This window comes from Eptesicus fuscus, chromosome 13 (genome assembly GCF_027574615.1).
Source record: "Eptesicus fuscus isolate TK198812 chromosome 13, DD_ASM_mEF_20220401, whole genome shotgun sequence".
NCBI classification, from domain to species: domain Eukaryota; kingdom Metazoa; phylum Chordata; class Mammalia; order Chiroptera; family Vespertilionidae; genus Eptesicus; species Eptesicus fuscus.
Window position 1 is genome coordinate 81044851 of NC_072485.1, and position 12103 is coordinate 81056953.

The window sequence follows — 12103 nt, forward strand, 5'->3', positions numbered from 1 at the left end:
GGGAACAGGGGGAACAGGGGGAGCAGGGGGAGCAGGAAGAGCAGGAAGAGCAGGGGGAGCAGGGGGAGCGGGGGGAGCAGGGGGAGCAGGGGGAGCAGGGGGAACAGGGGGAGCAGGGGGAGCAGGGGGAGCAGGGGGAGAAGGGAGAGCAGGGGGAGCAGGGGGAACAGGGGGAGCAGGGGGAGCAGGGAGAACAGGGGGAGCAGGGGGAGCAGGGGAGCAGGGGGAGCAGGGGGAGCAGGGAGAACAGGGGGAACAGGGGGAGCAGGGGGAGCAGGGGGAGCAGGGGGAGCAGGGGGAGCAGGGGAGCAGGGGGAGCAGGGGGAGCAGGGAGAACAGGGGGAACAGGGGGAGCAGGGGGAGCAGGGGGAGCAGGGGGAGCAGGGGAGCAGGGAGAACAGGGGGAGCAGGGGGAGCAGGGGAGCAGGGGGAGCAGGGGGAGCAGGGAGAACAGGGGGAACAGGGGGAGCAGGGGGAGCAGGGGGAGCAGGGAGAACAGGGGGAACAGGGGGAACAGGGGGAGCAGGGGGAGCAGGGGGAGCAGGGGGAGCAGGGGGAGCAGGGAGAACAGGGGGAACAGGGGGAACAGGGGGAACAGGGGGAGCAGGGGGAGCAGGGGGAGCAGGAAGAGCAGGAAGAGCAGGGGGAGCAGGGGGAGCAGGGGAGCAGGGAGAACAGGGGGAGCAGGGGGAGCAGGGGAGCAGGGGGAGCAGGGGGAGCAGGGGGAGCAGAGGGAGCAGAGGGAACAGGGGGAGCAGGGGGAGCAGGGGGAGCAGGGGGAGCAGGGGGAGCAGGGGGAGCAGGGGGAGCAGAGGGAACAGGGGGAGCAGGGGGAACAGGGGGAGCAGGGGGAGCAGAGGGAACAGGGGGAGCAGGGGGAGCAGGGGGAGCAGGGGGAGCAGGGGGAGCAGGGGGAGCGGGGGAGCAGGGGGAGCAGGGGCAGAGATGCGGCTCCCCGCCTGCTCGGGCTGCTCCCGGGGGGACTGCGGCCCCGGGGAGCCGGCGTTTGGGTGCAGGTACTGCACACGTCCAGGTAGGACGCTGCACCGATGCGTCCATCTTCCGATGTAGTGGACGGTTAGCTTCTCGACGCGGAGCATGTCTCCCAGCGCCGTCGGAAGGAAACGGAAGTGAACGTCTCCACTGGGGCATAAAGCCCGCCCACCAGCCAGGACCCCCCCCCCCCCCCCCATCGCCGCCCGCCGGCCAAGCCCCCGGAGCCTCCTGCCCGCGGCTCTGCAGAGGGAGTGCTGTCCCTGCCTCGGCCTCGTGAGCTGTGAAGCTCTTCTAGAGGCTCTCGGACCTGCGCTGCCATTGACCGCCCCCTGCGGGCCTGGGAGGCTCGGGCACAGCGGGCAGAGCTCAGGGATGCTGCTCAGTGTCCCGCAAGGCACAGGCCCCCGGCTCAGCAGGCATTGGTGCTGCGGCGGAGTCTCTGCCCTGAGCCATCACCGAAAGCACAGGAGAGGGGCCCAGCTGGGGAGTCCGTAACCGGTGAAATGCAAACAAACACACTCAGTTACGACCCAAAGCAGAAGGAGAAAGAGAAGGGAAGAGAGGAATCATGGGACAAGTAGAAAACAACATAGCAATAATGTAAACATGTCATCTGTACGTGTATATAGATGGAGAGAGAGAGAGAGAGAGAGAGTTAAAGGGAGATGAATGTAAATGGCCCAGTCCCCCAATAGCAGTAAGAGCCACCATTTATTGATTCCAACTCGGTACGCGGCCTGTTAAGCAATTTCCACTCACAAATTCGCACAACCGCCCGCTCGGTGGATGCCACTCCGCACGCCCTTCCGGGGAGCACACGGTGTTTGCCCAGACCCAGGCTCCTGAGCTCCTGCAGGTGCCAGGAGGCGACCCCAGGTTGGTGTTTCTCCTCCGGGGACAGCGCTGCGGCCGGGGGAGCCGCACACCCAGGACCGCCCGCGGGACCCTGAGCGCCAGCGCTGACCAGGGGACGGAGCTGCTTCTGCCCTGGCGCCCAGGGGCCAGCTCTGCGACATGGGACAAGCCCGCCACGCCTCGCCCTCCATCCCGCCCTCCATCCTGTCCGCGTCCCTGGCTTCTCACAAGAAGGACGTGTGAGCAGCAGAGCCACACCGACGCCACCAGCCTGGGGCGGTGGGACGCTGGCCAGGACGACCCTGGGGTCCGTGGGCGCCCCTCTCCCCGCTGTCAGGAGGGCGGCGGGCCTCTCCCTGCCCTGGGCCAGGACTCCGAGTACCTCCCTTCGGGGTACACAACCCGCCTCCTCTCCGGGCCTGAAGGAAGACGGAGGCAAACCCCCGGCTCCTGGGGGTGGGGGGGCGGGCAGAGCTGGGGGGCAGAGCTGGAGGCGCCCTCACACCCCCTGCCTGCCCTCTGTGGCGGGGTGCGGGGGGAGCCCCGGCGGCCCCTGGAAGCGAGCTGGGCCTGGCAGGCGGCGACAGGCAGGCACTCGGAGGGGCGGGCAGAGCGCGGGCTGGCGGCCTCCTGTCCGGGCCTCAGTGGTGCACGCAGTACAGCTGGACGGTGCCGCTGACCCGCAGCTCCCGCAGCCGCTCCAGGACCTGCCGGCCCAGGCGGGCGGCGCCCAGGCCCTGCCCGTTGAGCGCCAGCTTCAGCCCGCCCTCCTGGCACAGCAGCAGCACCTGGCAAAGCAGCGCGTGAGGCCGCGGCTTCCCGCTGGGCCCTCCGCTGCCTCCCGCTGCCTCCCCGCTGCCCACCCAGCCAGCCCCCCTCCCCCCACGGGCCCCGGGGCGCCCGGTGCTGCCCCGCACAGAACGGCCCGCTGGTCACCATCCTCCCACCAGGGGCCTCTCAGCTCGGCCTCAGCTCCAGCAGCTGCGCCAGGGCTGTGCCCGACGCCGGTGCCAGGCCCCGCCCGGTCCCTGGGTCCCTGGCCACGGTGCCCGGGCGGAGAGCCCTGGCGTGGAGGTCCCCCCGGACGCACCCCCTCCTCGGTGCCCGGGGGGTGGGGGCGCTTGGCTCTGACCCACCTCGAAGAACCGCTGCGGGTGGAAGAGGAAGGGGGCCGAGATCAGCTGCCTCCGCCCCCAGGGCCAGACCCAGGCCAGCGTCCTGTCCGCGAAGGAGGCCCTGAGCGCCACCGGCACCCGCGCGGCCGCGTCCAGCAGGCTCAGCGTGACGCTGCGGGCAGGAGCGGAGAAGGGGCTCAGCCTCCTCCCCGGCCCTGACGCCCTGACTCCCCCACCCCCGCTCCCAGCTGGGGGGGCGGCTGGAAGATTGGGCGGGTCTGCCCCCAGAAAGCAGCTCTGGACCCCCGACCGTGCGGAGGGAACCGCCTGTGGGAACCCCACGTGGAGACTGAACCCCCACGTGGCCACACACTGGCTGCAGGACCCCGGGGGAGCCAACGATCTCGCCCGAGCCTCAGTTTCCCTCCTCGGAACAGGGATAATGGCGGTACTAGCGATGGCCAGCGCCTCCTGAGGGCCCGTGTTAAGTGTTCTGCAAACGGCGCAGGGGTTAGAGTGAGGCCGCCTGGGCTCAGCTCTGCCTCGGCCACTCTCCAGCCCCGCGGGCCTGGGCAAGTCAGTGGCTCTGTGCCTCAGTTTCCCCATCTGTAGCATGGGGACGACAACAGGACTGCACCTGTCTGTGGGGTGGTGAGGAGAATTAAATGAGTTAACACATTTAACTCCAAGTGCTCAGAACTGCAGCTGCTGAACAACAAGCATTCAAACTACCCCTATCATTTAAAAATGCTATAAAATCAATGTGAAAATACCAGACCACACCTCTGAGGGCGCTGCGAGGAGCAGAGGAGGCAATGTATGTGACACGTAGCAAGTGCCTGGCACGCAGTAGGTGCTTTGTAGATGCAGTGTTTGCTTTTCTGGACCCCTCACCAAAACCCTGTGCTGGGGTGTGTCAGCCCACTTTTCGGAGGAGGACGGGAGGGTAGAGGACTTCCCTGCTACGAGTCACAGCTGCAGGGCTTCCGGCGGGGTGTGAGCCAGGATTCAGGACTCGGGGGGCAGGGGGTGTCCTTCTGCCGCCTGGCACCCGCCTGTCAGGACAGCCAGGTTCTGCTCCAGTCACTTTCTTTGAAATGACAGCCCCGACACTGTGGCCCGAGCCCTGGGCAGGAAGTGGTTGGGAGTGGAGAGGAGCCTCGGGCTCAGAGGGCGCGGAGCCTGGGAGAGCCTGCCTCGGGGCGGGGGGGGGGGGCCCTTTCAGGGAATCCCTTCTGGAACCTGTTCCTGGCGGGCACGCCATGCATGTGCAGCTTTGGGAAGAAGACGGCAAGGACTCGACGCCGGGCAGAAGCTTGAAGGCGGGGACCCTGGAGAGGGGCCTGCAGGGAGCCTCCAGCCCACAGTGGCCAGGAGCCGGCCAGCCCCACCCACCGCTTCCCCAGACTCCTCCCCAGAAAGGCCTTGTCTCCCCAGTGGCCTGAGAACCCTTGGGGGCCTCAGTGTCCCCCCTCAGCCCTGCCCAGCACAGCCCCGTGGGTACCGACTCCCTCGGGAGGCCCGGGGGAGCTCTGGGGGAGCTCTCCGAGGCTGCTGCCGAACCCCCAGATCCTCAGTGCTGGGGGGAGGGGTCAGAGGAGGAGGACACTCTTCAGTGCACCTGAGGCCCGCGCCTCACATGCTCGCCCCGTTTGCCGCAGCCCAGCCACAGCTGCTTTCCGAAAACCTGCCGCAGCCACTGTGCGAGCCCGGCTGTGGGGGGCCGGCCAGGCGGCCTGCACAAGTGTCCGGCTGGTCCACACTACTCTTCCGCTCTAAGGCCACTCCCTGTTCCCAACTGCGAGCCTTTGTGTGAGGACGGCTCCCAGCTTCTCCTTCAAATGATCCCATCTGTCACGCGAGGTCTGTGGACACGTGCTCTCCACGCCGCCAGCGCCCCAGCCTGCTCCGCCACCGGTCCGGCCTCAGAGGGCCCGCGGGCTCACGGGCCTGGCGGCCGAGCAGCTACATCACTGGCCGTGTCCCTCGTAACCGCGGGCCTCGGAGCTGGACCAGGAGCCTGGCCTCATGCCTCCGCGTTATGGGGGGACAGGGGAAGGTGCTCTTTATCCCTGGGAACCAGTCGCGTTCCCTGTATGACCGGGATTATTTCTCCTTCTGTTTTCCTGGTGGGGAAACTCAGGACCCCCGACGCAGAGAGGAGGGGTGCCTACCCAAGACCACACGGTGCAGGAGGCAACATCAGGAACCCAGCCCCGCGGAGCCGGGCTCTGAGGCCCGCGCTGTCCAGGGCGGGGCAGGAGGGCAAGGGCTGAGTGAGGTCAGTGACCTCAAACAGTAACAGAGCCAACGGGAAGAGTGGGAGCACAGAGGCGGTCCCCGACTCCCCGCCCCGCCCCCCCCCCCCCCCCCCCCCCCCCCCCCGTCAAACCCAGGAGGCAGTGTGGCCCAGAAAAACCAGGATGTCCAAAGCAGTTCCAGGAAAGGGAAAAGAGGGCAGGGTTTGGGGATGGAGCAGGGGTGCCCCCAAGGGGAGAAGCTGGCAGCGTCTCCTTGGCTACCGTGTCCCTCCAAGTCCCCACCCCCAGCGCCTGGCCGCCTCTCTGGGCGCCTGCTGTTTCCTAAGCCGTGCGCTGTGTCACCGCTGGAGGGCGCACCCTCTCGGGGCTCAGCCCGTGCCTCTCCGGGGAGGCCCCAGCGAGGGCTACTAGAACCGGGGCTGCTGGGGCCCAGAAGGCAGCTGGATCCCGGCCCCAATCCCAGCCCGCCTCGTGCAAGCTCTGCAACCCCGACCAGCTGACTCCTCTCCGCTCCTCAGTCCGCTCCTCCTCCTCCGTCAAACGGGGTGAACGGTGGCTTTGGAGGCGAAGAGGCAAATGCGTGTAACCCGGTGCCTGGCGCGGCGCAGGGTCCCGCCCTCCTCCGTCGGCACACTCACTCCTTGGGCTCCGGCAGGACCAGCCCCCGCAGCAGGATGACCTGTCCCGGCCAGAGGCCCCGGGGGAGGGGGCGTGAGCAGGGCACCTCCTGGAGGAACATGGGAGGCGACTGAGGGGACTCACAGAGGGCTCAGGGAGGGCTGCCACCCCCAGGAGCAGCTTTGGGGGCCACCCTCAGGGGCGGGGGGCCCTGGAGCAGGTAAGTCTCTGCCTCTAGGCCTGCAGCTGGAGGGACTTGGCTCTGCCCGTTTATCCGACACCCTGCGGGCCTGGCCTCTGCCTGCTCTCCCTGCCTTTCCAGGGTGAGCTCGCTGCCGCTGTGCGATGCCCCCCATCCTGCACCCCGAACTGTAACGGCCCGTTCCTTGGTCTGCCTCCCACCAGCCTGTGAGCAGCTGGAGGCCTGGGGGCTGGCTTGTCCCTCTACCCTGGAGCCTGGCCCGGGAGGATCCAGTAACTGTGAGCAGAATGAAGGTCAAGGTCAAGGGGAACTGGAGCGCAGCCAGCCGCCCGCGGCCGCACTTCTCTCTGAAGGGAGGGAGAACCCTGGTGTGGGGGGGGGCACTTCCTGCCAGGTGGGGGCCTCCTACCCGAGGGCAGGTGAGGGCTGGGGGCGCTCACTCACCAGCCTGGGGCTCCCCAGCAGGAAGGGCTGTAAGGGAAGAAGAGGGACGCGGAGGTCAGGCGGGGTTCGCTCAGTGAAAGGGAGACGCTGGACACAATTGTTAAAAACGGGGGTCTGTGGGGTTGGTCTCTCTCGGAGACAGTGCAGGTGAGCGAGTGGGACCCCGGGGGCCCCTCGTGAATTCAGATGGACGCCAGCTCTGGACACGGGGAGGGACTGGCAGAGGGTCTGTCGCTCACTCAACACGTGGCCTTGGCAATACCTGCGCCTCATCCCCCCCAACTGCCCACCCTCACCCCCGCAGGCCAGCCCAGCCCAGCCGCCTCGTGGGCTGGCTGTGGGAATCAAAGCTCCGATCTACAGGGATCTTCTGCTATGAATGCGGGGCCTGCCCGTTCAGGGCACCCCTCCCCCATTCCTCTTCCCAAGCTGGCCCAGGAGACAGCTGGGTGCTGGGCAAGGCCAATCCAGGCTCTCCAGGGGCCAAGGCAGAGCTAGTCGTATCCATGGCAACCATGCAGCGAGGGAAGGGGCAGCTGGGCCTGTGTCAGGGGACCAGCAGCCCAGCAGGCGAGGGGCAGGTCACGCCGGGGGAGGGAGAACCAGGGGCTCAGCTCTGGTGTCTGGGACAAGGGCCCACCTTGCTCCCAAGAGACTCACATATCCAACTGGGTACTCGCTGCCGCCCTCTGGAAACGGCTGTTGGGAAAGAGAAAAGGCAACCCCGGGATCAGAACTGCTGCCCCCCACCCCCACCCCCGGGGCCACTGTTTGGCCCTGCCTGCCTGGCCCTGCCTGCCTGGTCCTGCCTGCCTGCCTGCCTGCCTGCCTGGCCCTGCCTGCCTGCCTGCCTGCCTGCCTGCCTGCCTGCCTGCCTGCCTGCCTGGCCCTGCCTGCCTGCCTGGTCCTGCCTGCCTGGCCCTGCCTGCCTACCTGGCCCTGCCTGCCTGCCTGCCTGCCTGCCTGGCCCTGCCTGGCCCTGCCTGGCCCTGCCTGGCCCTGCCTGGCCCTGCCTGCCTGCCTGCCTGGCCCTGCCTGGCCCTGCCTGCCTACCTGGCCCTGCCTGCCTGGCCCTGCCTGGCCCTGCCTGCCTGCCTGCCTGGCCCTGCCTGCCTGGCCCTGCCTGCCTGCCTGGCCCTGCCTGCCTGCCTGGCCCTGCCTGCCTGGCTCTGCCTGCCTGGCCTGCCTGCCTGCCTGCCTGGTCCTGCCTGCCTGCCTGGCCCTGCCTGCCTGCCTGCCTGCCTGCCTGGCTCTGCCTGCCTGGCCCTGCCTGCCTGCCTAGCTCTGCCTGCCTGGCCCTGCCTGCCTGCCTGGCTCTGCCTGCCTGCCTGCCTGCCTGCCTGCCTGCCTGCCTGCCTGGCCCTGCCTGGCCCTGCCTGCCTGGCCCTGCCTGCCTGCCTGCCTGCCTGCCTGCCTGCCTGGTCCTGCCTGCCTGCCTGGCCCTGCCTGCCTGCCTGCCTGCCTGCCTGCCTGCCTGCCTGCCTGGCCCAGATGCTGGCAGAGGTCGCTTGGGCCTTGAGTGCTGCCCACAGGCCTGGACAGTGGTGCTCAGAGCTGGCCTCGTGGGTTCCCAGGCTCCATCTCAGACTTGGAATCAGAATCTCTGGCCTCGGCCCCCAGAAACCTGGCTTTTCACGCCCCTCAGGGGGAGTGACAGCCAGCTGCTATGTCGGGGCCCCTCGGCACCACGTCTCCAAGTGCCACGCCTCCTGACCTCCGCTCCCCGTGTTAAACGAACCCCACGCCCGGTGTGGACTTCCGTCCCCGGCTCCTGGGCCCCTCCTGTCGTCACCTTCTCCCGCCCTCACCCCACTCACATCTGGCACCGCCACGAACCCCCCCACCTTGGCCACAGCTGGGGCGACAGGACTTGTCTGGGGCGGACGGGGGTCCCGGGCCTGCCCACATGTCCGAGGGGGTCAGAGGCCACTGCCCCGCCGGCCCTGGCCCCACGGGAACTTACGTTGATGTTCAGGAATCCAACAGCCTTCACCAGGATGTCCCCGAAGATGCCCAGGGTGTCCACGCGGGACAGCGGGAGCCGGTAGCGGTACTGGAGGAAGTGCCGGCCGTTCACGCTCACCTGCAGGGCGGGGCCGCTCAGCGCAGCTCCCATCAGGCCCCGGATGGGGCAGCTCCTTGGTCCTCTGGGTACCTGACCCTCCCCCACCCCCTGAACACAGTGCCGTGGGGACTCGGCAGAGGAAGGATGGGCGGAAGGATGGGCGGAAGGACGGACGGAAGGACGGGCCCGTGCCCTCACCTTCACGTCCTCGTGTCCGAAGAGGAAGAGGATGCGGAAGCTGGCTCCCCTCCGCAGGGCCAGGCGGGGCCACCGGACCTCGGCCTGCCAGCGGCCGCCCTGCAGCGTGTTGCAGATGGCGTGCGGCTGGGTGGTGTGGAAGCGGGGGTTGAAGTGGATGGCGATGTCGGGCGGGGGGTGCAGGCTGCAGCCGCACTGGAAGTCCACTTGGAACCTGTGGGCGGCGAGGCTCTGAAGGGCACTCCGCCCAGAGGCCCGGAGGCAGGGAGGAGCCCCCGCTCCGCCCCCTGGGCTGAGCCCGCTCCGGGGAGCGCCCCTTACCTGCGCGCGTCCAGCGGGACCACGCCCTGCAGCATGACCATCTTGCCCGCGCGCAAGCCGCCGAAAATGGTTGTGACATAAGGAACCACCTGAACGAGGGAGAAACCCACCCTGACTGACGTGGTCGGAGAAGAGGCCAAGGGGCCCCATATCACGGGGGGAGGGGGGGGAGGGACAAGAACGAGAAAACTTGACTTCCCCCCCCCGTCCCCCCCAAGCAGCTGGGGGATTAGTTTTCTCTGGAATGTGGTCTTCTACCCACTCCCCTTTCCTGCACCCCCACCTGTCGAAGCCACACAGCCCTGGGAAAGCCAAATTCAGCTCCTCTGTGCGCCCCCCACGCCCCCACCCCCGCCAGCCCAGCCCAACCCCTCCCTCCCACCACCAGCCCAGCCCCTCCCCCGGCGCCTAGGGCACAGCCGTGCCCAGGGAGGCTCGGTGCCCACTGCTGGCACCCTGGCCTCCAGGAGTGGGCTAGCGAGGCTCCCTGAGGACGGTTCCCCGGCCAGAGCCTGGGACCCGGGAGGCAGGGGGACGGACAGGCGGGGACCTGAGCGTGGCCCCTGATGGGGACGCCTGGACAGGAACCTGACACTGACCTCGAAGCTGCCTGGCAGCCACAAAACACACGCCTCTCCGGCTGCTTCCTCCGCCCTGACCTTCGAGGCTCCTGGCACCTTCTCTGGCACCACACCCTCTAGTGTCTGAACTGGTCTCCCCTCCCCGTGCTCCAGAACGCTGCCGGTTTGGCGAGCGTGGCCCTTGCCGCCGGCTCACGGGCGACGTGTGGCTGGCTGGCCGTGGGAGGCACAAGGCCCTCAAAGCCGCAGCCCCATCTCTCCCTCTGTGGGCTCAGTGCCCGGCCTGGCACAGCGTGGGCTCTGAGCAGGTGTCTGCAGCAGGTGCACAGCGGGCGGTTTCCCCACCGCCAGCACCTCCAGAGGCCCAGCCACCTGCACCTGCGGTCGCCAACCTTCCGACCTCACTGGGCGGGAGCTGCAGCCTGGAAAGCAAGGAGGGGCTGGGGGGTGGCGAGGATGGAGGGGGGAGGATGGAGGAGGACAGATGGAGGGGGGAGTGCGGGGTGCCGCTGCTTCCCCCGATTACTAGGGCCTGGAGCGATGTGGGAGGTCCGAAGGCCAGAGCACCCACAACTCGGCTGGGCTGGCTCCCTGTCCCTCCCGCTCCCCAGGCTCCAGGCTCAGCTTGTAACAGCTGCTGGGCTCCTGTGAGAGAAGAGGCCACGTGGGGAGAAAGGGCTCCTGCCCCCTCCGGGGAGGGTGCCGTCGCCTGCAGCTCAGCCTTCTGCAAAGCTCAGCCAGGCTCCCACAAATCCCCACGGACACAGCGGGAGGAGGAAGCTAAGCCCGCCCCATCCCTGAGGTGGAAGTTCCCTCCTGACTCCCTGCCAGGTGCTCAGTGTCCCCCCAACAATACTACCCACTCCCCCAGGCCCTCCTGCTCCCCCACTCCCCCAGATGCTCCTAGTCACAGCTCTACTGCTTTTTAAATGCAAGCACCCTGTGAGCTCAGCAGTCACTCACACCCAAGTGGGAGCAGCTGGTCAGCACTTTGCCAAGCTCAGGAGGGCCTTTCGGGAGCTGGAGGGCAGATGCTGGGGCAGCTGGCCCAGGGCTGGTCTCCCCATCCCTCCACCTGGAGGCCGGCCCGCTGGAAGGGAGGAGGCTGCTCACCGGGTGGAAGGCGGGCGGCTGCAGGATGAAGGGGTCAGGAAGCGGGTCCAGGTTTTCTGCCGGTGACATGGGCGGTGGGCGCCTCCAGCGGGAGCTGCTGGTCCCGATTCCAGGAGCACCGCCAGCTGGCTGACTCCTTAGCCCCGGGCGGCGGGTCCAGCTGTTGGTCCTAATGCTGCTTGGCGCTGGCCTGGGGGGGGGGGGGCATGGCCCACCCACTCCTGGTGCCACGCCCGCCCGCGGCCTAGCCCCGAAGGCCGGACTGGGCTGTCTGCAGAAATCCGTGTCCGGGTAGGAAACTCACACTAACCAACCAACCAACCGACCGACTGGCCCCTCTGGGCCTGAAGCACAGGGCTGGCTGTCGCAGAGCGGGGTGGAGGGGGCAGAGGCTGGCTCCTGGGGGCCCGGGGAGGTGTGGTTTCCAGGCCCGCCCCCGGAGCCCTCCCAGGCCAGAGCAGGCTGGTGGCCCCGCCCCAGCTCCCCAGCTCCCTGGACACCTCGGACCAGACCGGACCGGCTTCCCATTCCCTCCTCCCCTCCCCACTCCCCACCAGAGGTTCTCCGCTCTCCCTCATTCCCTTGCCCTTTTCTCCATTTTTCTCAGTTTTGTAAGTTGTATCCTTCCCTGGGGCCCCGTTTCAGCATCGGCTGGAAATGCCAGGGCCCAGCTGGTGCCCCAAGAAAGTGGGGGGCGGGGGGGGGTGCAGAGAAAAGGGCAGGAAGAGAGGAGGGCCCCCTTTGAGCTCAGAAAAGGCAGCGAGGCACAGAGAGGCACAGCGCACCCAAGGGGACCTGGCTTCTTGCTCAGCCACTGGGCTGTGTGCCCTGGGACAGGCCACGTCCCTCGCTGGGACTCCCTCCAGTCGTCTGTATGCAGACAGGGCGACCACAGCCGTGTGTGTGTGTGTGTGTGTGTGTGTGTGTGTGTGTGTCAGGGAGGTCTGTGTCTGGGGGTGCACTCAGATACCCGCATTTTTATCAAGCTCCCCAGGACCCTTTAGACAGAGGCGGACCAGTTACGGTTTGAATGCCAACAAGGCTGCCCTGTTAAAAGCAGCACAGCCGTTCCCCTTTATCCCGAGTTGGGAAGTCCCGGGATCTGCCCAGCGTCAGACTTGGCAGCAGGGAATTCATGGCAGGACCGGGCTGGGCAGAGGCTCAAGTGCAGGGGGTGCGGGGAAGGGCCAGGGCTGTGTTGAAGGAGGGCGAGGGCATGGGGCGTGGGGGAGGGGAAGGCAACGCAGCTGCCACTCAAGGGCGCCTCACCTAGAAGCTTGTTAGACATGCACTTGGTGCGGAGGGACCTCAGGGCCCGGGAGTCTCCATGTAAC

The 12103-nt window shown here is 67.9% G+C and overlaps 1 protein-coding gene across 2 annotated transcripts; it reads right to left on the reverse strand.

Moving 5' to 3' along the window:
* Positions 1–2100: 2100 nt before the first annotated feature.
* LGALS12 (galectin 12) lies at positions 2101–10838 on the reverse strand. Of its 2 annotated transcripts, none has more exons than XM_028137905.2 (9): positions 10770–10838; positions 9076–9164; positions 8755–8968; positions 8455–8544; positions 7152–7190; positions 6492–6518; positions 5866–5954; positions 2988–3138; positions 2101–2639 (listed from the first exon to the last, which is right to left on the reverse strand). In XM_028137905.2, the coding sequence occupies exons 1-9, from the start codon at positions 10836–10838 to the stop codon at positions 2493–2495; spliced, it is 915 nt and encodes a 304-aa protein (XP_027993706.1). In that variant the 3' UTR covers positions 2101–2492. The 2 variants fall into 2 exon arrangements, with proteins under 2 accessions (XP_027993706.1, XP_008158939.1); XM_008160717.3 differs by having other exon boundaries at positions 8455–8574.
* Between the last annotated feature and the right edge of the window lie 1265 nt (positions 10839–12103).

Excerpts from the sequence above, each read along its gene's own strand:
- LGALS12 (XM_008160717.3), bottom strand. The coding sequence starts at position 10,838 with ATGTCACCGGCAGAAAACCTGGACCCGCTTCCTGACCCCTTCATCCTG. Across the intron at positions 7,191-8,454 it reads TTGGATTCCTGAACATCAAC|CCGTTTCCAGAGGGCGGCAG; the intron begins GTAAGTTCCCGT and ends CTTTCCCAACAG. Across the intron at positions 3,139-5,865 it reads GTCCTGCCGGAGCCCAAGGA|CGTCACGCTGAGCCTGCTGG; the intron begins GTGAGTGTGCCG and ends TCCTGCCCGCAG.